The 25079-nt window shown below is 43.4% G+C and overlaps 1 protein-coding gene across 3 annotated transcripts in view; it reads left to right on the forward strand.

Moving 5' to 3' along the window:
- The window catches only part of Poc1b (POC1 centriolar protein B), a 99253-nt gene that overhangs the window by 16929 nt on the left and 57245 nt on the right, over positions 1-25079 (forward strand). For 2 of the 3 annotated variants that reach the window (XM_021174527.2, XM_085843118.1), the window contains exons 3-6: positions 668-839; positions 5272-5451; positions 23358-23465; positions 23601-23716. In XM_021174527.2, coding sequence (XP_021030186.1) covers positions 668-839; positions 5272-5451; positions 23358-23465; positions 23601-23716 — 576 coding nt within the window. The remainder of the gene's footprint in view (positions 1-667; positions 840-5271; positions 5452-23357; positions 23466-23600; positions 23717-25079) is intronic. The other variant, XM_021174528.3, reaches the window with a different exon arrangement.

A 25079-nucleotide genomic window follows, 5' to 3' on the forward strand; every position in this document is an offset into this window, starting at 1 on the left:
GTTACAGAGCAGAAACAGATTTTTAAGGTCATTTCACCGAGCTTTAAAGCGTTTCTGGTTCAGTTGACAAAGGTAGGGTGTCTCGGTGGGTGATAGTGTCCTAAGCTTACCCATCCTGTGACTGGGAGAGAAGCCGCACTCTTAGCTCAAGCACACAGAAACTTTTAGGAATGAGGATGCTGTGATCTATACAACACATCTTCAAATGGTTCAAGAAAAAAAATGTCTCTGCATACACATGTGTTCATGTACAAAGAGAACCAAAGACAGACAGACAAAATATTAACAGGTGGGATTGGGCTAAGGGTGTAGTAGTGTTATTTAAGATATGACTTCCGTGTGAGCTCATATCCACATAGTTTTTTTTAAGTACCTCATCTGTCCCTCTGTAACACTGAGGGAGGGTGACTAATGCACTTTGCTCCAGTGTGCTCCTTCTTGTAGGGCACAGCCCCTGAGCTCGCCTGAGACACTACAGCTAGTACCCTGCTGGGTAGCAGGGCACTACCAACTTAGAAGACCCATAATAAAATTTAAATATTTTTAAATAATAAAATATTTCTGTCATTACCTGGCCAGCCCCACAACCCCCAAGTTCTGTGTCTTCTTGTTATTGATAAGGCGTGCATGTATCTCAACACCGGCCTCTTCTCCTCTTTCCTGACAGCTACTGCTTCATGGGACACCTTTCTCATGCTATGGAGTTTGAAGCCACACGCTAGAGCTTACAGATACGTGGGCCACAAGGATGTTGTAACCAGCCTGCAGTTCTCGCCACAAGGAAACCTATTAGCCTCTGCCTCGAGGGACAGAACTGTTAGACTGTGGGTTCTTGATAGGTAAGAGGTACAAACACTGATGGGGTCTGGGTTGGAGCTGTGGAAGGTGCTGAGGCCTGCCTGCTCCTAATGCACCTTTTGGAGTGATGTTTCAACTCCCTAGGGACCTGTACTCATTGGGGTCGCATATATACTGCCCTAGTTTTATTTTATGTATTTGTTTATTTATTTATGTATTTAGGTTTGTTTGTTTGTTTGTTTTTTCCATAGCTGAGGATAGAACCCAGGGCCTTCTGCTTGCTAGGCAAGTGCTCTACCACTGAACTAAATCCCCAACCCCACTGCCTTGGTTTTAAAGACAAACTATTTCACACAAGTTTCTCAAAATTCAACTCAAAATTATGCCCTTTTTTTGAAAAATCATTTGTAACCTGGAGCTATGCACAACATGTCAGAAGCTTTGGGAGATGGTCAGAAATATCCACGTAAATCCGAGAGAAACACAGTGGAATATATCAGAAGTTCATTATTAGCCTCACAGTCCCCGCCCAGCCAGGTTTTTTAAGGGCCCTGGAGACCCTGCTGACACCCCTGTGCCTGACAACCCTGTGCCTGACACCCCTGTGCCTGGAGCATCCTTTGATTGTTATCATTCATTTTGGAGCTTTAGAATCTTCTTGTTTAAAACATTTCCGACAAATACATAAATCATTGTTGAGTATGGTGACATATACCTATAATCTCAACACTGAGGAGAAAGACACAGTTCTGAGTTCAAGACCAGCCTGGTCTATAGAGTAAGTTCCAGGACAGCCAGGGCTACACAGAGAAACCCTGTCTTGAAAAGCCATTCATATATATTAATATATACACTATATTAATGCATTTGCTGAAGTTATATTATTTGATAATAGATCTTCTGTTCAGACATGAGCTGATTGCCTGTCTATTGTAAAACTTTTGTAGTTAGGATATCTTTTAAGTTTTAAATTCTAAGTATATAAAATTTCACACATCCATAAAAAAAATGAATGGTCCCACTTTCTCACTGTACCTACCAACAACTTTAATAGCTGCCCTTGTTGAACCATCCTTGTATCATATAGACCTCCAACTTCTTTAGATATTTTTAGACTTATATTTTCTAATAATCCCATATGTACTGTCACTTTCCTCTGTCCTGTACCAGAGGATTGGAGTGTCAGCATTTCTCTTGATTCTGTTGTGGCAGGTTTTGATTTGCAGTGTGTAACTAAATGGGCCAGGCATCTACAGAGGAAGAAAGCTTACGAGTGATTGCCTGTTGCTAGCAACTTGATTCTGCCACCACCCAAGGGGAATTCTGCTAATCTGAGTGGTATACTAACAGAAGTAAAAACTCTTGCCAAGACTTGACACAGAAATGTGCATGAACTGTCAGGAAATTCAGAGGAGAAAGGGAATGGGCTTAGGGTTCAAGCAGAAATGTGCTGCAAAATCCTTAGCCTTGGAAAGCTAGGACAGTTCATGGTTTAAGGAGTTGCAGCCTTTTGTGTGTTACTGATTTGGGACATCTCAGGAAGCAAAGCTTAGCCAGGTAGGTGTGCTAAAATCTCCAGTCATTAACTTGGTGTATATATCTACAAAGTGACTGTATTTCTGTGCCTTGGTTTCTCTTTCTAAATGTCATAGTCAGGCCAGAGCAATGGGGAATTATATATCAGCGATTAGTTGCCTATTTCTGTTTAAAATCCCCCGTAATGAGCACCTTAATCCAAAAACTATCACCTCTCTTTATTCTATGGGTATTTGGGGTATTTTGGTGTTGGCTGAGGTTACCCACACAGCCACTCAGATTGAAAGTGTATGCCTCAGTCACAAGTCCGGGACCTTGGTTTTCCTTGAGCCTGCTCTTCCTGTGGGATAGCCTAGACTTTCCCAGACTGACAGCTCCAGGACCGTAACAGCAAAAGCTGCCGGACTTGTCAAGGACTCGGCCCTCTACTGCACAGTACTGCTCGTGCTGACTGCACAGTACTGCTCGTGCTGGACAGAGTAAGTCACAGAAGTCAGACTGGATTCAGAACAGAGGATCAAGGCAGCAGCCCAGCCAACAGCACAGGAACTCTGCTACGCTGGCATCTGCTGAGCTTCTGGAGCAGCAGAGCCCAGGTCAGGCCAGGCCCCCTGGGGAGGCCCTAGAAAGGATGTGTGTAGTCTGAGGGTGTGCTGTAGCCTGGAGTGCAGGAAGTAGTTTTTATGATATTGACTGTGGCTGTGGCTTCTTGGTCACTGCACAGGGTAAGCCTTCCCTTTGTTCTCCCGAGGATTGAATGGCCGCAAGCTAAGGTGTACCTGATTCCTTCTCGCAAGAGCTCCCCTTGAAAATGAACTGAAATATAATCCCTGAGTATACTGTTCTGGATCGATAATATCAGTCACTGAATATGTATTATCATATGCCTGGTGATAGAAATTAATGATTAAGTGACATTTGCCCCTATAGGCATCTGGATGAGCAAACCAGACTGAATCCAAGAAGTTTTAAAGTATTGAGTCTTCCCAGTGAAATTCAACAGACTGTTGTTGAATTCTTCCTGTGTCCCTGACATATGTGAAACGGTGGTCTCACAGAGAGTAATGTCATCCCTGTCCTCAGAACACTCACTGGTTAGGAGAAGAGAAATCACCTAAAAGTCAAGATATTCCGCAGTCATTCAACTCCTTGCTGCAGGTCAGCAGCAGTGTGGTTTGAGGTCCCAGCTGGGAAACAGTCTTCCTCAGCAGGACTGCAGAGGCACAGCTGTGTTTGAAGCACTGTGGCCACACTGGGGACAAAGTTCCCCACAGTGGCAGGGTATCCTGCCAGTGAGCGTAAGGCGTTGTTCTTTATGGTGAGAGAGCCAGTTTCATGTTTACACTGGGGCTTTATGAGCATGGCATTACCTTTCAACAAGTGACAGGCACAGAATGTAGGTGACTGGGGGGCAGATGTGGAGAGGATTAGAGCCGAGCCGGGAGACCGTCTAAGAGGCTTTGGCAGTAATCTAGGTGAAGGGTGCTAAGGATATGAGTTCCTGAAGGCAAGCAGAACTGGTGTAGTAAGAAGAAGGCTATTCAGGGCATGTGTAAGAAGAGGTAACCACGGGGTTTGTTGAGGTAATGCATGGAGGAGAAGCTGCGTGTAGCTTCTCTTGGCCCCTCTTGTACAGGTATGCTGCTGTTGCTCCAGTCCCAAGGCAGCAACCACAGGATGAGCTGCAAGTGCTTGCATGTCATGTGGTGAGCATGTGAGATTTGAGAACCTAGACAGATGGCTGGCTAAATTCTGTTGTCTTTTCTTTTTCGAGTATCGTGGCAGTCTCCCCACATACTGTGTAGGGAATGATTTTCTAAATGCCAAAGTGACCAGGTCCTCTTTAGAGTGCAGCGTGGCCATGCCTTGAAAACATAACACTGATACTTTCCCAACATTCCCCTTAGATCTCAGCACCTCCAAGCAGCTGATTTTTCTTTGAAGTGAAGAGGAGCCTGGGGTGTTTACAGAGATTTTAACTTATTTAGCACATGTTAACAAGAGAGTTTTCAGGAAGAAGAGAGTACACTCACACGTAGGAGTAGGAGTAGGCAAGGGCTTCTCCAGAGGTACCAACCCACATCTACATTTTAAAAGATTTTGCTCAGCCTAGTGGTGGTGGCGTAGCACACCTTTAATCCCAGCACTTGGGAGGCAGAGGCAGGAGGATTTCTGAGTTCGAGGCCAGCCTGGTCTACAGAGTGAGTTCCAGGACAGCCAGGGCTACACAGAGTAACCCTGCCTCGGGGGAAAAAAAAAAAAAAGAAAGAAAGAAAAGATTTTGCTCACGTACAATGCTCACATTGTCTTCTCCATTGCTCTGTTATCTTTTCTTCCCCGGTCAAGAAAATAACATGGACCTGTAACTTGAAAGCACCTTTGTTTTGTTCATGAGTGTAAGATTACAGCCATAGGGTTAGCAAGGCCACAGGTGTACACTGGGCCTCAGTAATTGGTGCTGGTCGGTATAGGCTCAAGGAGTAGGGGAAGGGAGATTCTCAGGAGACGTTATATATAAAAACACGTAGCACAGAAAATACCTTCTCCCAGCCCAGACTGTTAGCTCACACAACTCCAAGTGGCTCTGGTTCAAAACTTTGCCTTGGCGTTCTCACTTTTAATCAACCTTGCTCCTCTGAATGGAAACTTCTTTAAACTACAGATTGCTGTTTCTAAAGCAATACATAGTGCAGTGTAGCTGCCGGTTCAAAATCCACTTTTCCCAGTGTCTATGCAGCTGTGCATGGTAGAGGCAGGGCAAGCAACCCCATGCAGGCAAGGGTCAGCTGTGATTTCCATGAACCAAGCCAGCACACCACATGGCCTTCACATACTTTCTTAGGGTTTTTGTATGCATTAAGCTGTTTAAGTTTCTACTTCTGCATGGTGACTGAATATTAAATTAACTAATTCATCACTGTTAAACTGTGTTTCCAGGAAAGGGAAGTCTTCAGAATTTAAAGCACACACAGCCCCAGTTCGGAGTGTGGACTTTTCCGCTGATGGCCAGCTTTTGGTTACAGCATCTGAAGATAAATCCATCAAAGTGTGGAATATGTTCCGTCAGCGCTTCCTCTACTCCCTGTATCGACACACACACTGGGTCCGCTGTGCCAAGTAAGTGCAAATGGTACTTCATGCCGTCATCCTCCTGCTCCCACCCACAACCTCCAGACAAGGAACTAGGCTCTTATCCATTCATTCACTCAGCAAACGTTTATTCTGTGACTGCTATGTTCTGGGACCACTTATAAACCAAACTGCCAGAATCCCTGGTCTCATGCGGGTTACGCTCTAGAGTTTCGTGTGTGTGCGTGCATGCGTGTGTGTGTGTGTGTGTGTGTGTGTGTGTGTGTGTGTGTGCATGCGTGGGCGCACATGTGTGTGTATATCTATGATTTTTATATATGTGTATATATATATATATATGTATGTATATGTGTATATATATATATATATATGACAGCAGTACTTCTGTGCCATTTTAAATAGATCTTTAAATATGTCTTGAGTGAAATGAACTCAAAAAGTAATGGGCTAATTTGTTTGTGAGAGAAATGGGTATGGTATGGCCACCGCTTCCTGGCCTTACATCTGCAGTAAGAGAGCCACAGGGTAGGAACCGTGTGAAGCTCGGTGAGGCGAGGCATGTGAACACTGTTAAAGTTGCAGACAAGGAGAGCATAGACACTAGAGCATCCATCATTGAGAGATGAGCACCGTCCTGGGACACCAGGAAAGGAACCCCCAGGGCACAGCTCCACCACTGATGGCTGCAGCTTGTAAAAATGAAAATTACTCGAGTAGAGAACCTGAGCTGAGGACCTGAGGGAGGGGTTCCAGGCTGGAAAAGAACTGCACAGGTGCACAGCAAGGAACGCACACTACATTTCCAGGGTTGTCAGCACAGCACTGGTCCTTTTAGGAATGAAAGATTGGTGAGGGCTCACGGAGGCTCTCCTGAGGCTCCCGAGTCTGCCAGTACCAAGCTGTGTGAGGCAGGGTTGCTTTGGCTTCGTGCAGAGGAAGGCATGATCTGCTTCCCCGCTTGGCGAATGAGGCTATGGAGAGTTAAAGCTGAGGCTCCTTTAATAAAAAGTGTCAGAAGCCCAGCTGCGGTTGGGCTTCCTTCCTCCTCAGTGGTTGGCTGCCTGGAGCGTTTTTTGTTTTTTGTTTTTTGTTTTTTTAATACTGAGCAGAGCACAAGCAGAACCAGGAATGATCCTGGGCCTCTGCATGCTTGCTTTGTTCTTTCAAGCACAGGGCTACTGAGGCTACCGCTAGCTCCAAGCATCAATCCTCCCAGCTTAGAGGATGCCCAGGAAAAGTCCCTCCCTCCCTCCCTATTCTGTTAGCAAAAGTCTAGGAGTGACTCAGGCCCAAGAAGAGACCTATGCCTAGTGATGAGAAATGGTGGGTCCCTCATGCCAAGCTCGTACTTGTAGAAATGGCTGCTTTGGCCAGAGGCCAACTCACACTCATACCGAATATTCTAGCAGGGAACGGAAGGGCTGTCTCACAGAAATGGTGGCATGGGTGTGTTCACTGGGGAACTGTGGTCTCCGTGCTGCGGGCCAGATTACAGTGAGAGGGAGTTTGAGTCTAGCTGTCTGTGTGACCCAGTGGCTCCCGGTCTTCACTGCTGCTATGGTCTCAATAGGATGTTACCACTCAAATGGTGTGATTATAATCTATGGTAATGAAACTAATGGGAATAAAAAGATAGGAGGTTACATTTTTAGTGAACCGTGTTTTCTTCAAAAGAGCTCAGTTACTTTTGTGCTGCAGCCATGACAGTATTATTTCTCTCTCCACACCTGTATGGTTAAGAACATCCACTCCCAGGATGAGTGGGGCACACCTAAATCCCAGCAGGCAGGTAGATCTGTGTGGGTTTGAGGACAGCCAAGGCCATAAAAACAAATAAACAAACAAAACCAAAAACTTGTCTTGAAAATCCAAAAATAGATAAATGAGTGAATGAATGAATGAAAGAATGAGGTTGTGGCTAGTATGGAAGAAAAAGTCAAGCGCACTTACACATTAATGATTGTCACGCATTGGGGCATGCAGGCGTGCTGGCTGACTGCGCATGCTCTTGAACTCGATGACAGGATCCACTTACTCGGTGTGTTGAGATGGTGCTTCTGAGGGGCCGTGCATGAAAGGGAGAGTGAACTTTGGTGTTTTGTTAGTATAGAGGAAGGCGCTAGCAGGGACATGAGAATCTCTCTGGGACAGGAAAAGAGAATAGATTATCCGGTGGACTGGAGCACGGAGGGGAGGATCAGGTGGAAAGGGGGAGGAGCTTGAGGGAGGGAGGGAATGGGAGAGGGACAGCTAGACCTGAGGGGCAGCGCAGTGAAACTCCCATAACGTGTGAAGGTGACCCTAAGTCTCCCAGTCATGAGAGAGAAGGAACCCCAACCAGCCATCTCCTGTCACAAAACCAAGCTTCCGGTTCCTGAACTGGGTTCTGAGCTGTTGGCCAAAGGGTCCCACAGAAATCCCCAAACAACCCAGTCGACCCATAACATCACTACGATAGTTTTTATTTTGTTTTATTATATTTTATTTTGTTATGTCTTGTTGTTACCTCTTAGAAGCCTGTTCTTTTGTAATGAGAAACAGAAGGGGTGGATCTGGATGGGGGATGTGGGGAGGGGCTGGAAGGAGTAGAGGGAGGGAAAACTATCCTGACTATTTTATATGAGAAAGAATATATTTAATAAAAGGAAAATAAAGTATTTTTAAACAATATATTCTAATCATGGTCCCCCCATCTTCTCCAGATCCCCTCCCCCACCTACCCAATTCTGTGCCTTATTTCTCTGTCTTCAAAAAACAAATATGCAAGTAGAAATAAGTAAGAATATAACAAAGAAAAAGCACCAGAAACACACACACATTCACACACACCCCAAAATTTATGAAAACACAAAACCAGAACCCAGAACACACAAACAAAAGACCTTTACCGTTAAAAAAAAAAAGTCCAAGCAAAGCAATACACACAAAATCTCCAAAAATACGTTCTAGTCCCAGAAACTAAATTGTTATGAACTGTGACTTAAAGGAAAATGAGGCAAGGAGGATGAGGGAGGCACTGATGAAAGAGAGCAAGACGCTCTGGGCCCAGCGCTGAGGGAAGGGAAGGGCAGGAGCAAGTGTTCACAGGTGTGAAGAAGGCAGAGAGTGGCCTGAGGGACCCGTTGTTCTCTTGGAGCATTATTACCAGATGTGGTTAGAACCCGGGTAGTTAAGTGAGACAAGGCGTACCTGTGTTGCTATGCCTGACTAAACCATGGATGCACTGCATTCAGACACGGTAGTGGCACTTTTTTACGGGCCATTGTAAGAATGGGAGGCAGAAGTTCATGGGCATTGCCGCTGGACAGGCTCCTCCAGCTGGGCACTGACACTTAGGGAAAGGCTACAGGAGCCTGGAAAAATGCTCCTCCCCTTCTCAGTGGACAAAGGGACCATGGTGGAAGGCAGAACTTCTTACTGTTCCTGGTAGCAGGGCTGAGCCTTCCCTCCCTCATCTGTGTGTGTGTTTGTGTGGGCAGCACAGCATCTCCATCCACAGAAGTGAGCCATGCTTGAGCCTATTACCTCCTTAGGGTTGGGTCTGTAGTTGCTGAGAGATGCCCTGGACAGAGATCTGACTTCAAAATGATGCTGATCCAGAGGTGGGCAGACAGACAGACAGACAGACAGACGGCTTCCTCTCTAATCTAGTGCTCTGCTTTCTGCATACAGTCATCCCTAACACACTCCAATACCTCTCCACACATGTGCACACATACACACACATACATGTGTATGCACACACACACATGTGCATGCACACTCACACATGCTCTCTCTCTCTCTCTCTCTCTCTCTCTCTCTCTCTCTCTCTCTCTCTCACACACACACACACACACACACACACACACACCTACCTCTGCACCTGTCACTGCTTCTGTAAAAGGCAGATCTAACCATACTGTTTCCCAGCTTGGACCCATTACCCAGGCTCATGTTTTCCCTTTTGTGACAAACTGTCACTCTTTGTCCCTTTCACCATTCAGTTGCCTTTGCACAGCTGTTCAGGGCTCCTCCACAGCACAGCTGAGTCCTGAGTCTCTGCACCTGCTGCAAGCCTTCCCCTCTGATCCTGCTCTATGGGGCTTCCTGCAACAGCAGGAGCCTGCTGCTGTCCCAGTGACCCGGAAGTCTTTTAGCATAAGGTCTCCTCCTCCCCTGTTAGACTTTGAGTTACAAGTATTTTACGCTGTCTTGCCAGGCGCTGTTGTAAATTCTGTTGTGAGTATAAGAGGAGCAGAAACAGGGCAACCCTGTGCTGGTAGGGCCTCTTCTGCCTAGGGAGACAAATAGCAAATACATTAAAACACACACACACACACACACCAGGTTGGAGAAGTCATAGTTACTAATTTGACTTTGGAGCCCAAGCCCGACTAAGCAGAGGAAGCTAGTGACATGGGTACCTGGACAGGGCATCTGAGAAGTTCCCCTGCAGTACAAGGACCACGGTCTTTAGGGCTAAAGAGGGCTCAGAATAATTGCCCAGAAATGTGGTGGGTTAAGTCAAGTGTAGGCAGATGCTGATCTGTGCTCTCAGCTAACTTTGGTGGCAGGATTCGAGAGTTTGTTTGTGGCAAGGTTGTTTCAGTGAGCCTTTAATAGAAACTGCCCCTATCTATCATGTGTGCATGTTAGTCAAGGATTTACACAGCTCCACCTGTTCCTGGAACCTTTGGCCGAGTCCTGTTCAGACCAACCGTGTTTCCTCACACACCCAACTGTGGTGGATTACCTTGGCTTTCTGGTACCTGCGGTTCTGAGGGACCTTCAACACCGCTTGCTTTCATGCTACTTGGGGTGACTAGTGAAACCAACCGCATGGCCCTCCCCACCCCGAGGAATAGTCCTTGGTAAATAATCTGGTGAAAGTTAATGAATTTCACCTCAGGGCAACTTTCCATGTGCCTGCTCTCCAGCACTCTTGCAGTCTTTTTATACCCATTTTTAAATGTTGGGTGATCTTATTGCAGTTAGAACAGAAATGTTAAGAGGAATGTCTAGGTGGCCATTGAGTCCCAGACTGCTCAGGATATCTTGTTTGAGAACCCAGCCTTGACGAGATTGTCCTAAAGCAGAACTGAAAAGGTCTCTGTGGCTTAAGGTCCTTATTTTAGTCTGTTGAGGAGCGAGAGCGCAGCAGGAACTGAGTCGTGCTTAAACACTGAGCAGAGCCCAGAACGGAAGCAGCTTACGGAGTTCTAATGAGGGGCGCTGCCAGCTGCCAAAGGTTCTAGAAAGGCCCTTCTTACTTTGCCAACAGTCAGAATACTATACAGAGGGCTGCTTACTGAACCCTGAACTAAAGCAAGAGGGGCTCACTGGGAAAGTCTCCAGGAATAGTTTTCTCATTCAGAGAGTGAGCCTCACATGTGTCCATGCCAAGGACACAGAATCATCGGCTCCACTAGTCCACTAAGCCTGTAGCCAGGGTGCAGACACGCTGGCTGCTACTGCTCTTTGCCTCTTGCTGTTGCTGGGCACCTTCTTCCTGTTGTAGGCGACTCCTCCCTCTGGGATGCAGTACCAGCAGCAGGTTTGAGTAGACAGACGACACAGAGCCGTTACAAGAGTGAGCTTACTAGGAAGCATGGGACCCCAGGCATACAACTTAACCTTTCTGGGCCCAAGTCTACTCTCGCATAGAATGAATACAGTTGGGGTAGTTCCTTCATATAGTGCGAATCAGCAAGTGACAACCATCAATTGCCCTTATGTTCCATGACTTCCTCCTAGAGCTATACCGGAGTCACTTTTATGTGATACTCAAGTCGTTATGTATAATTTGGGTGAATGCAATTAAGGTAGTAACGGTCATGTATTTAATGTATTTTATGTACTGGACTACCAAAGGTCATTTTATTTCTAAGTAGTTATACCTGCAGTTTTTGCATTTTTTATCTTGTTTTGTTTTGAAATGGTTCTCACTATGTGCCCAGATTGGCCTTAAATTCATGCTGGTCCTGCCTCAGCCTACCTGGTGCTGAGATTGTAAGGATGGGTCATAGTGCACAGCTGGCATCTCTCCTTGCCAGTTTCAGTTCACACTGTACATTCTAGTGAGTGGCCCTGTGATTAGCCGAGCGCCCTGCCAAGGTGTTTATTTCCTTATTACGTTGATTCCACGTATTTCCTGCTCTCCTTCCAGCTGAATATTGCTTGTCTCCCACATTTCTTCCCTCCTCTATTGACATTTTGGATTTACTCTGTTATTTTTGTGTTCCTTGGTAACATCTAGAAGTTGATTATGCATCCTTTTTTTCTTCAAGATAGGGTTTCTCTGAGTAACCCTGGCTGTCCTGGAACTCACTCTGTAGACCAGGTTGGCCTGGAACTCAGAAATCCGCCTGCCTCTGCCTCCCAAGTGCTGGGATTAAAGGCGTGTGCCACCACTGCCTAGCCCTGATTATGCATCCTTAACACCATCTATTATACATAACATTTTATTTTACAACATTTTAGACAAAATGTTAGAACTTACTAAGTATATCTCCATTCCCCACCTTTTGACAATTTTACTTGTTCACATGGTAAAAACCTAGGTTGTTCAGCAGCTGGTTTTCTCTGAAAGTAAGTAAGAAAAAGTACTTCTACATTTTCTGTCTGTATTTCCAGTTCCAGCATAGTTTACTTATTTGAATAGATCCCAGTTTCCATCTGCTGTCATTTCTTGAGCTTGAAAAATGTCATTTATCATGTCCCATATTGCCATTCTCCTGGTTGTAACTCCCCTCGATTTTTGTTCCTCATTTATAAAGGATGCTTATTCAGAGATATATAATCACAGCTTTTGAAGTATCACTTGCTACAGTCTTTATATGAGGGACGTGGTTCATGTGATTGTGGGAACTGAGAAGCCCCAGGACCAGTTGTCTGAAGGCTGACCCCCTGAGATGCTGATAACATGACTCAGTCCAAGCCCCACAAGGAAAGATGATGATGTAACTTTTATACGGGGGGCAGGGGGCGGGACATTTGCAAACCTGTGGTAGGGGCCACTGAAATAGGTCCCGAAAGCCAACATCTGGAGAGCCTGGATGTACGCCGTCCAAAACAAGAAGGGAGTGTGTCCCCATTCTTGGGAGTGGATGCTGATTCTAGTTGTCAGCTTGAGTGAGCTTTATAACAAATATCCAGGCAGGTTATGACACATGCCTGTGAGTATGCATCTGAGGGCTTGTCCAGAGAGAGCTAATCACGGCAGAAGATCCATCCCGACCATGGTGTCGTTCTGTGCTCTGGGGTCTTGGGCTGAATAAAACAGGAAAGGAATAAAGAAAGGGGGAAAGGAAAAAGCCAGCTGAGTGAAACCCTGATTTTGAAAAGAAAATTTGAAAATATTTGTAACAATTGCTTTATAGACATTGTCTGCTAATCCTAATATTTGTACAGTATCTCGGTAAATTCTTTTTCATTGCATGTTCTGTGATTTTTTTTTTCTGTATTTTCAAACATGGCCTAAAAGTCTCTTCACAGAGATTATGCTAGCATAGAGCAGTGTTTCTCAACCTTCCTAATGCTTCGAAATTTTAATACAGTGCCTCATGTTGTGGTGACCCCCAACCGTAAAATTATTTTAATGCTACTTCATAACTATAATTATGCTAATGGTATGGACCATAAGGTAAGTATTCGATATGTAGGATATCTGATATCTGACCTTCATGAAATGCTCAGTCAGTCTCCAGAGGTGTCCTGACCCACAGGTTGAGAACCACTGGTACAGAGTATTGGGAGAGTGGAGACAAAGCCCATTGACTACATATGATATTAAATTTGTCGCAGTTCTTTATTTTTTGTTTCCCTAGGTACTCATTGTGGCATACTCGGGGAAACAACATGTAGGGTGAGAATGATGGGTAGATGTCGCTTACATCATGTTAGGAAAGCAGACATGAAACTCTTACTGGGATATAGTACAAATGGGAATGTGTTTGCCTGTAAGACTATGTCCTGGGATGAGAAATAGTTTGGGGTAGTAATGAGGAAGTGGCAAGGAAGTAGACAGTTTGAAGGATATGTAAAAGGTCCGTGTGTGTGTGTGTGTGTGTGTGTGTGTGTTTGTGTTTTAACTGACTTTGTTTTTATATAATACTGACTATGGTTTCCCCTCCCACGGCTCCTCCCAGGCCCTCCCGACTCCTCTCCCATCCAGATCCACACCCTGTCTGTCTCTGTTAGAAAATGAACAGGCATCTACGGAGTTATAATAATATAAATAGTAAATTGGAATATGACAAAACTAGCCGTGTAAGACAGTGAGCCAAAGAAAGTGCATATAGATGTAGACACACACTCACACGCTCACACACTCGGGAATCCCATACAACTGGAAGCCATAGTATGTATGCCAAGGACCTATAAAGTCAGAGGGTGGGGGAGAGAGAGTCTGACTTAACATTCTGAGCAAAGACACTCCAACAGTGCCGTTGGGTTTGCTTTCTGTTGATGTCTTCTACTGGGCATGAGACCTTCCCTCCCAAGTGATTTGTTTCCCAGCAAGGCTCCATTGGAGCTCGTGGCCAAGTAGGTCCCACAATAGCCTCGGGATTTCCTAGTCATGGTTATAGCCTCTTCAGGTGGAAGTGTGCCTTCTAGAGGGCTATAGAGAGATACTGCTTAAATGTGGTTTCATCATGACGTGTCTTTCTTTCTCCATCTGTTGTGATTGAAAATTTGCTGGCTATAGTAGTCTGTGCTGGCATCTGCAGTCTCTTAGAGTCTGTAGCACATCTGTGCAGACCCTTCTGGCTTTTAGAGTCTCCATTGAAAGTCAGATTTAGCCTACTAGGTCTGATTTTATTTGTAATTTGTTATTTTTCCCTTGCAGCTTTTAATATTCTTCCTTCTTTTCTGTAGGTGTAGTGTTTTGTTTATTACATGCCAAGAGGACATTCTTTTCTGATTCAGCACATTCGGTATCTGTGTGCTTCCTGTACCTTGATGGGCATCTCCTTCTTTAGGTTAAAAAAAAAAAAAACTCTCTTCTATGATTTTGTTGAAAATATTTTCTTCTCTTTCCTCTATTCCCATTTTTTGTAGATTTTGTCTTTTCATAATGTCCCCAATTTCCTAGTTATTTTGTCCCAGGAATTTTTTTTAGATTTAATGTTTCCTTTGCCCGGGATATCCATTTCTTCTTCTTATCTTCAATGACTGACATTCTCTCTTCCATTTCTCATTGTTAGAGAGGATTGCCTCTGAGGTTCCTGCTCAAGTTCTTAAGTTTTTCATTTACAGTCTTTCCTCAGTTTGAGTTTTCTTTATTGATTCTGTTTCTACCTGCAAGTCAAACTATTTTCTTCATTTGACTTTTCATAGATTTCTTTATTTCTTGCTTAAGGACCTCTAATGGTCTTTTTTTTTTTTTCAGGGCCTACTGTAGAAGAGTTGCTGGGCTTCAGTGGAGACATATTGTCCCAGCTATTATTGATTGTTTTTAGGCTGCCTTCTAGGCATCTGGATTTGAGATGGTTGTAATTCTACATGCTGATATCTGGTCTTGTCTTATTGGGTGGATGTTAAGTTCTTTAGTTTCTGTTGTCCTTTCTAATTTTTAGGAGACTGTGATAGCTGTAGGTTGCCTGGTATGAAATGCGTCAGAGATCCTTTCAAGTATGGCCACTGGGCTTGCTTCTGAATAGAATGGCTTCCTGGTATTGGGCACTGACACCTACAGACTAGGGTGGACTAGAAGGGAGGGTCTAGGAGAGTTCCACTAGAGGGAAGAAAGCAGAGTGTATCACCAGAATCTGCTTAGTCCCCTGGGAATGGGGCAGAGAGGGAGGGGAGGCTACAGCTGGTGGTCTGCTACAGAGCTGGGGATAAGAGCTGAGTTTAGAGGAGAGAAAGGATGCTTTACCTGCCTGCCTTGCTGGTGTGCCTGCTTTTGGGTTGGAGTGGTGACCAGCTGTTGGGTTCCCATGGAGAGACTACGTAAGGTAGAGGCTGAGATTAAGGAAGGGGGTGGTGAGGGAAACTGTAGGACAAGATCCAAGTGATCTGCTGGAGAGAGGACAGAGAGGAAGACTAAAGCAGGTGACTTGCTACAGAGCTGGGGATGAAACTGGGGCATTAGACTATAAGGAAAGAAGGGGAGCGAAGGCCTGAATGAAGATCACCTACGCCATTCCGCAGCCCCCAGTTGTTTTATAAAATGAGGTAAAAATAAAAGTTATGAGTACAGCATCAGGACAGCTTGTGAAGAAGAGCAAGGCCCTAAGAGAAGCTGCTGCAGTGCCAGGAAGATCTCACTAATGCGGATGAAGAGGCAGACAGTCCTGGGGACTTCCAGTCAGCAAGCAGTACGTCAGACTTGGCTGACAGCCAGTGTAAAGCCACCGAACATTTTGAGGGGGAAAGTGACCTGCTTTGATTTAAATTTCAAGTTCATTTCTGTTCCTGGTAGACTGGGAGAGAGCAAAGTGCCAGGTGCAGCTGGAGAAGGTTAAAGGGCAAGGAAAGACGGGGAAAGACTGGAAATGAGTCATGGGGCAGATAACTTGGGGAGGGACCTGGTGCAGAGCTCCGTGTTGGAAGTGCTTTCTGGGTGCTCAGAGCGGACGCCCTGACGACCGCTATAGTTATAATAAGGATCCCGGGATCAGGAATGTTAGTGGTAGAGCGACGTGACAATTAATTACTGTTTGTTGCCACATGTAATCTCTTTATACCAGCTTCACTTGGCTTCTGTTTCTCAATAGTTGCAGGGATGAATTCTACTAACATAGTCAACAGATGGCTTCTCTTCTTACCACTTAAGGAAACATGAATGTTTTCTTTGTTCCCCTGGTCTTCACCCTCAGAATGTAAGCATAAAACCTATGAAAGAGAAATCTGACATTAGTAGTTAGTAATGAATACATGAGAGCTTTAGATCTCATTGTAATCTAAACTCACTACACCAAGAGAAAACTGGATCCCATGTGTAGTGAATTTCATGGGGTTACATAGCCTGGGTGGGGGCTGAGGGGTGGTGTGTTAGAGTGTCGGAGGGGGAAACGTGAAATTGGCCCTGGAATCAGGCCTACAGTAGGCATTTCATTATTTTGGGTATCTTCTTTCTGCCATACCTGCTGGGGACATGTTGCTCACCAATCAAGAAGCAGTACCCCACATTGTTCGTAGAGCACCAAATGCTGAAAGTGTGGTTTTATTTAATAAAATAAAAAAACAAAAACAAACAAACAAAAAACGTGAACTAATAAACAGTCAAAGGAGAGCCATGGCTCTAACTCAGTGATCACGTACTTGCCCAGCATGCATTGCATCTCCACCCACCACTGAAATAACAAAATAATCCAGAGGAAAACAACACTTGAGAATGAACTCAGACATACAACTTTATATAGGTCAAAAACTCCATATATTCCAAGTTACAGGGCTCTTGTTATTTAATTGGGGATACTCGCAAAGACCGGTAAGGCAGTTTTTCTTGAAAAAAAACTTTTTAAATGTCTTCATTATTTCGGTGTGCCAGTGACCCTTAAGGGAATCAACAGTAATTTGGGGTGGACTTGTCAAGTGTTGCTCAGAGAACCCATTAGTCACCACTGACTAATTCCTGGAGTCTTAAAAGGTGGTTGGGTGGAACTAAATTGAGAATCAGCAGTCTGTTAGTTTTCAATATAAACCTTAGATACTCCTAACAATTTAAAAATTAACAGTCCTGCTAGATATTGTTTGAACCTTGACAAGAAACATCTTAACTTCTCTTCATGAAGTCAAGACAGAGGAACCTGTCTTTTGGGTGCTAACCTTTTTTTTTTTTTATGTATCTAATTAATGTACAGATCAACATACTCACATCCAGCCTCTTAGAGGAATCAGAGTGAGGGGGGAGGGGAGAGAGCCTCCTTCCCCAACGCTCCTGCATCCTAGCCTCCACCTCCCCTTCCTACTAACCTGAGGTGCACAGCCCCTTCCTAGCTTTAGTACCAAGAAGTTATTCCCAGGACTGAGCCTCCTGCTTAGGGTGAGTTTTTGCTTCTCAAGAGAACCTGCTTTTTCTTCCTGACATGTCTCTTTAAACCCCATTTCTTCCCTGCTTCTGGTGACACAATTTTGTTGTTGTTGTTGTTGTTGCTAAAAAAAATATTCTTTATGCCAGCATCTATAGTTGCATTGTTTGTGAAAGCTTTGGGGGAGAATTCTTATCTCAACCCTAACTGCATGCCTGCTGCTGGAACAGCCCAGTGCTGGGTACTAGCAGGTGCTCTGTCAATCTCTGAGTGATTGGCCTCCTTGTGAAGTATCACAAGGAAAGCGACCATGCTTATTTTACTTAACAGCTAGTAGCAACCAGTGGCAGTAGGTGTAATTTTTCTCTGTATTCATTTTTATTGAGGTTTCCTGTATGTGTGTAATGTGCTTTGATCAAATCTAAACCTTGTCCCCTTCCTTCTAACTTTGTCCCCGCCCCCCCCCCCAACATAGATATTTAGTAAAAGGATCATCTATATCACAAGAACATCGCCTTGCATTTTAAACTTTAGGGTAGGGCTGGAAGATCACTCAGTGTGGTAAAGTGCTTGATACACAAGTGTGAGGACCTGCCACTGCACACCTGTAATCCTGTCACTGAGTAGGAGGAGCCAGGAGATCCCTGGAGCTCATTCGCTAGCTAGCTCCTGCTGAGATGGCCAACAGGATCTGCTTACCGATTCAAACACATTGCTAGTCCAAAGTTCCAGAACCTTTTAATATTCCTCCAAAAAGTCAACATGGCCAAACTGTAACTAATGATACCCTCCTCCTGGTCACAAACGCTATATTGGTTCCTTTTCTGTCGTTGTGGTAAAACACCATGACCAAGGCTACTTACAGAAGGAGTTTGGCCTTACAGATGCATAGTGTTAGGAGTCCGTGATGGCAGTGTGGCTTTGCAGCAGGCGAAAGATGTGGCAACCACAGGAGCAAACTGAGAGCTCAAATTGGAACAGGCTGAAACAGAGAAAGCCAATTGGAAATGGCATGAGTCTTTAAACTTTTTTTTTAATTGAACTAATTTTTTTATTATATTCAACACCATTTATATTTTATACCAATCATAAAAACGGTGGACAAGTTATTAAATGAACATAAGTAGATAAAGTCTTGTTTGTTTTGGTTTTAGTAGAGCTTTAAAATCTTGACTCTTACTGTGGTACAAACCCCAAATAAGAACAATTTTTAGACATTGGAGTTCATTGTAATAAGGCTGTACTTCAGTGTCCCTCACATCACCAAAGGATTTTACCTCTATAGAAGATAAGCTAAGAGTTGACAGTTCTGCTACTCCAAGGAATGAATTGTAGGCACAATTATTTGGGTACAGATTTCCTGCTATGGTCAAAGCTATTTGACTTGAGTCATTGTCATCATTCTTAGCCCACAGGGAACAAGTTACATTCATTTAAGAAATGGTGTGTGTATTAAGATGGTCTATTCATGAAGTCATTCATCAACTGTTTCAATGAACAGTGGTTCTGCTTGGAGGGTGGCACAGATGTTAGGTGAGGGTAAGATTCTGGTTCATTGGCTGTGATGATTTTGAAAAGCATTCATCTCAGAAAAAGAGTACCTTATAAGGTCCTCTTCTTCAAAGTTGATACAATAATTATCAATATCAAGCAAAACATTCAGTCTCACTTTTTGTTGTTCTCTTACAAGCCACCTCCCAAATTAATTGTCTACATTTCTTTTGGCTGTGTAAATAATTTTGAAATATGTAAGCTGTTCTGAAAACCATAGTATAATGTTAAAATATCAAATAAACAATCCTACTAATAGAGAAGCTGAGATAGGAGAAGCATGATTTCAAGACCATTATGACGTACACAGCAAGACCCTGTCACATACAAACAAGCAGAAAGTATATATGGATAGTACAATATTTGACCTATTTCTCCAATTACCAAATTAGAGAGACCGCTGGATGACAGCCAACAAATTTCTAATTCCTCATGTTTTTTATTTCAATTGGTTAGGATAATATTAATTTTCATATTAAGAGATATTAAGGAAAAGTGATTATTACTTTCTGTTATTTTTGTTGTTAGAGGTAGAATTATGTTTGTGTGGGTTTGTTGAAAGATTACTTTCTTGCTTTTTCTAGGGTGTAGTTTCATTCCTTGTGTTGGTGTTTTCCATCTGTTATCCTTTGTAGGGCTGGATTTGTGGAAAGATATTGTGTAAATTTGGTTTTGTCATGGAATATCTTGTTTTCTCTGTCTATGGTAATTGAGAGTTTTGCTGGGTATAGTAGCCTAGGCTGGCATTTGTGTTCTCTTAGGGTCTGTATGACATCTGCCCAGGATCTTCTAGCTTTCATAGTCTCTGGTGAGAAGTCTGGTATAATTCTGATAGACCTGCCTTTATATATTACTTGACCTTTTTCCCTTACTGCTTTTAAAATTCTTTCTTTGTTTAGTGCATTCGGTGTTTTGATTATCATGTGACGGGAGGAATTTCTTTTGTGGTCCAGTCTATTTGGAGTTTTGTAGGCTTCTTGTATGTTTATGGGCATCTCTTTCTTTAGGTTAGGGAAGTTTTCTTCTATAATTTTGTTGAAGATATTTATTGGCCCTTTCAGTTGGGAATCTTCACTCTCTTCTATAACTATTATCCTTAGGTTTGGTCTTCTCATTGTGTCCTGGATTTCCTGGATGTTTTGGGTTAGGAGCTTTTTGCTTTGTGCATTTTCTTTGATTGTTGTGACAATGTTTTCTATGCTATCTTCTGTACCTGAGATTCTCTCTTCTATCTCTTGTATTCTGTTGGTGATGCTTGCATCTATGACTCTTGATCTCTTTCCTAGGTTTTCTAACTCCAGGGTTGTCTCCCATTGTGATTTCTTTATTGTTTCTATTTCCATTTTTAGATCCTGGGTGGTTTTGTTCATTTCCTTCACCTGTTTGATTGTGTGTCCTGTAATTCTTTAAGGGATTTTTGTGTTTCTTCTTTAAAGGTTTCTAGCTGTTTACCTGTGTTCTCCTTTATTTCTTTTAAGGGACTTATTTATGTCCTTCTTAAAGTCCTCTATCATCATCATGAGAAGTGACTTTAGATTCATATCTTGCTTTTCTGGTGTGATGGTGTATCCCATACTTGCTATGGTGGGAGAATTGGGTTCTGATGATGCCAAGTTACCTTGGTTTTTGTTGCTTATGTTCTTACACTTGCCTCTTGCCATCTGGTTATCTCTAGTGCTACCTGCCCTGGCTATATCAGACTGGAGCTTGTCCTTCTTGTGATCCTGGTTGTGTCAGAACTCACAGTCAAGCTGTCTCTGTAATCCTGTGATTCTGGGATCCTGTGATCCTGGGTGTGTTAGAGATCCTGGGAGTCAAGCTGCCTCTGGGACCCTGAGGTCCTGGTGTGACCAAGCTCCTGTGATCCTGTGATCCTATGATCCTGTGATCCTGTGATCCTGGACGTGGAGCTTCTTCTGGGTGTTGTGGGGCTGGCTGCAGAGTTTGCGCCCAAGGTCTGCTCAGGGCACCAGCCCAGACAGACCAGAAGGAACTTGTACAACTGGTCTGGCAGAGGTCTTGCGTGCCTGAGTCCCTCTGGTCCCGGTTATTCCCAGTGTGGGGTAGATGTTGAGTCTTTAAACTTTTAAAGCCCACCTCCAATAAGCCCATACCTACTTAATAAGTATCCCTAAGCAGCACCACCAAACTGGTAATCAAAGAAATACATGAGACTGTGAATCTGATTTTTTTTAATTTTGAAATTTCAGATTTTTCATTGAAACCACCATACTCCTTTGTGTGCCTCAGTTTATTCCCAGCATGTGGCAGCAAGCAATAATATCTGTTTTATGGGATTGTTCTGAATATTAAATTTGTTTCCATAAGTAAAGTGTTAAAAACCATTCTATGATGTATGGGATCAATAAACATCGATAGCGTGATGTTGTGATAATAGTGGTAGGTTTGATCAATAATGTAAAGAAGAAATAGTTGAGTGGAAGAGTGCCTGTTCAGCATACGCATAGCCTGGGGTTTGAACTCTAACACTGCAGCAATAGCAATAGTAATAATAATAATAATAATAATAATAATAATAATAATAATAATACAATCATTTGCAGTTGATTAAATGTTTTATCATTACTTCCTCAAAAATGTTAGGAATAAATAACTCCATCTCTTAAAAATATTTTTGTTACTTAAGATTTTCACATTAAGTAATTTTTCAAAAATAAGGCTTATTAAGAAATACAGAAGCTGGGTGTAATGCACATCATTAGTCCCAGTGTTCTAGAGACAGAGACAGGTGGATTCTGGGAGTTCAAGGCCAGCCTGGTCCATGAAGAGTTCTACAGCAGCCAGGATCCATAGTAAGATCCTCTCTCAGCAGGAGGAGGAGGAGGAGAAAGCAATGTAAATTGATTCCTTGCAAGTCTATATTTATTTTGAAGCTTATTTCCATGGAGATAATGAGTACATTTTTTTTCTCCCAAGTTCATGACAAGTACATTTTTGAGGAGATTTACATATTGGAAAGTTTTGAAGGGGTTGGGGAGGTTGGGTTTTGGTGGGGTTTTTTTTTTTTTGGTTTTATAATTTAGGTTTTTAATATTATTACTATTCTCCATATTTAAATACCTCCCATGTATTTTCTGGAGGAAAAGATTAGTAAAATATTACTTGTCATTTTAAAATCATTGGAGCTACTAAGACTGGAAGATTTTTCTCCTTGAAGGACTTTCCTGCGTTTTAAGAGCTCACAGAATTAATGACATTTCTGTATGTCTTTTGTTTCAATGTGGTCAGAAGTATAGTATAGTATAGTATTCAATTCTCAGTCATAAAGAATCCTTTCTAGGTCTCAATAATAAGTTAGGGGGCTGGAGAGGTGGCTCAGCAGTTAAGAGCACTGGCTGCTCTTCCAGAGGACCTGTGTTCAATTCCCAGCACCCACATAGCAGCTCAGAACTGTCTGTAACTCCAGCTGCAGGGCTTCTGACACCCTCTCACAGACCCACACATGGGCAAAAATAAGAGAGTAAGTTAGAAGTACAGAGAAAACAAAGTAAAACCTTTCATCACATTCCACACAAAACTGAAAACTTAACAGAAGTCTGGACTCTGGGCTGCAGGGAAATTTGACATCATCACAGTCATAATCACTGGTCAGTATGCTAATTTTGTCCTTTCTGATCTTTGCTGCTTCTGCATATAACTAGTAAAAATGCTGTCTGGAGTTTCCTAACTTTCAAAACTTCTGTTTGGTTTTCAGCTCTTCTAACTTTAAAAGACAATTAACATTACCAACAAAGAATAAATGTGGAAACCACATTTAGAAGCAGTAGACAGGGTGTCTGCCCCCCTCACTCTGGTGATAGGCTAGAGCAGGAAAGAGCAGCTCTTCTGAGTGACTTATCCAGTTTTTAGTCTAAGTCCAGGAAGCCTCTGGCCCTAGGAATTAGGTCAATGCTCATAAACTTTTTCTCAACCCACCAGTCTGGGAAAGTTCCACTGCCAGGTTGGTGGGATGAGTGGAAATTAAAAAAAAAAAAAAAGGATCTCTTGGATTTTTGGTAGAAATAAATCTCTTGGATAATGGTAGAAAATAAAAATTGAAAATTGAAAAAAAAAAACAAGAAATAAAAAGGACTTTTAAAAATACAAAGTATTTAGCTTAGAAGGAGTGCAGAGTTGAATCAAAATCCCCCGGGAAAGGCACAAAACTAAATCATTTAATAGAAACAGAAACAGAGAAAAGGAACATAGTCCACGTAACACGTTCTGCCTGTCCGGTGTTTGTCACGGTAGTCCGTAGCTGCAAAGGCGTTGGTTGCCAGTGTTAACCTTGCTACAGAGTGCATGCAGTGTGCTGACAGTGGCCTCTGTAGCTCCTCTGTTTAGCCTGACTTGTGTGTGGTGCGCAGGCGTGTGCTGGTGATTCTCCAGAACTGCTCTCATCTGGAGTCTTCTGCTTTCTAGATTTTCACCTGACGGAAGGTTGATCGTGTCATGTAGTGAGGATAAAACTATTAAAATTTGGGACACTACCAATAAGCAGTGCATTAATAACTTCTCAGACTCTGTAGGGTAAGTCCATTCTCCCCGTCTACATTTGTATGGGTCTGCTCGCTAAGGAGGGGTTTCAGTATAAACAATTCAGACTTTAAAACGAAGGCAAAGAGATTGAAATGTCAAGTCATCATATTCTTTTTTTTCCCCCAGATTTGCAAATTTTGTGGATTTTAACCCTAACGGCACATGCATCGCTTCAGCAGGTTCTGACCATGCTGTGAAAATCTGGGATATAAGAATGAACAAATTACTCCAGCACTACCAAGGTAACAGTTTCCCCGACCAAAAGAGGTTTCACTATCAAACGGCTACTATGGGAAAGGCCTGTGGTTTGGTTTCTGTCCCCCCCCCGTGGGGGTCCTAGGCTGCCCTTGACCTGGCTAGAGAGCAGAGTCATTGACTCGAGTCAACAGAAGAAACACCCAATAGAGAAATCTATAAGGGACGGAAAGGCAAGCTACGTTCCCAGAATCAGGTGCCTGTCCATAATTCTGTGACTCGGTCAGTGTCCCCAAGCTTCTGGAATTCTGGCTAGACTCCACCCCCACAGCTACCTGACTATAGCCTGGTGTGCTCCTCCCCACAGTTACCTGGCAACAGCAAGATAGCCCAGCCCACTATAAGAGGGGCTGCTTGGCCCCTCCTCGCTCTCTTTAGCCCTCACTTTTCTCACTCTCTAGCCTTCCTTTTCTCTCTCCTTTTCTCCTCTCTCTCCACATGGTGGCTGGCGTCTCTCTTTCTACCTTCTCTCTTTCTCCCTGCCTTTCTACAATAAAGCTCTAAAACAGTTAAAAAAAAAAAACAAGAGGAGAAAGAAAGGTAGAAAGACTTTTTTTTTTTTTTATTTTACATGTTAATGAAAAGCAGAGAGAGCAAATGTATTCAGTGTGACCATGTCAGGGGAGTGAGACAATGAAGGACCAGTTACCCCTACATCTGCCTGCTGTGGCTTGGCGTAGTGACAAGAAATGCGGCAGGGTGCAAGGACGTGTGCACATTTAAGCAGCCCTGGCCAGGGTTTTCCTGTCATTGCCTTGGTTCTGGTTCTTGGGACAGTCTTTGTTCTATCGCTGAGGGGCTGAATCTGCTTCCCACACTCCGGTCATTTCTGCTCCATTGTGCAGCCTACCTTCATGGTTATCTTCATCTGGGGGATCGGTCTGTCCTGAGAGGTTTTTGTTTTTCCAGGGACCTAAGGTGACTATAGGTTTAGGACATGGATGTGTTCATGTGTGTGTTTAGCCATAGCTAAGGAGACAGACAGACACAATTCATCCTGTTTTCAGTTGCTTGTGGCTCAAATAAGGAGTAGACATTTTAGCAAAAGCAGCTCCTGAGTCCCCATTTCAGTTTTCCCTTGTGTTTAGGTATTGCTTAACCTTGTGGGAATTAGTGTGTCTGCCAATCTGGCCGTGGAGGTTTTCATAGCTCAGTCATAAACGAGTGCTTGAGAGGAGAACAAACTGTAATGACTGGGGCATCTACGTGAAATGAGCCAGATGCTTATGGCAAAACGTTGAAATCCCAATATAAAGTAAAGCACTAGCATCCAAGGCCAAAATAAATGTAATTAAACCACTTCTCTGGGGAGTCTCTTCCTGATGATCTCTCTGAGTATGGATACTAAGA

Source organism: Mus caroli, unplaced genomic scaffold, assembly GCF_978045245.1.
Source record: "Mus caroli unplaced genomic scaffold, Mus_caroli_1 scaffold_9, whole genome shotgun sequence".
NCBI lineage: Eukaryota > Metazoa > Chordata > Mammalia > Rodentia > Muridae > Mus > Mus caroli.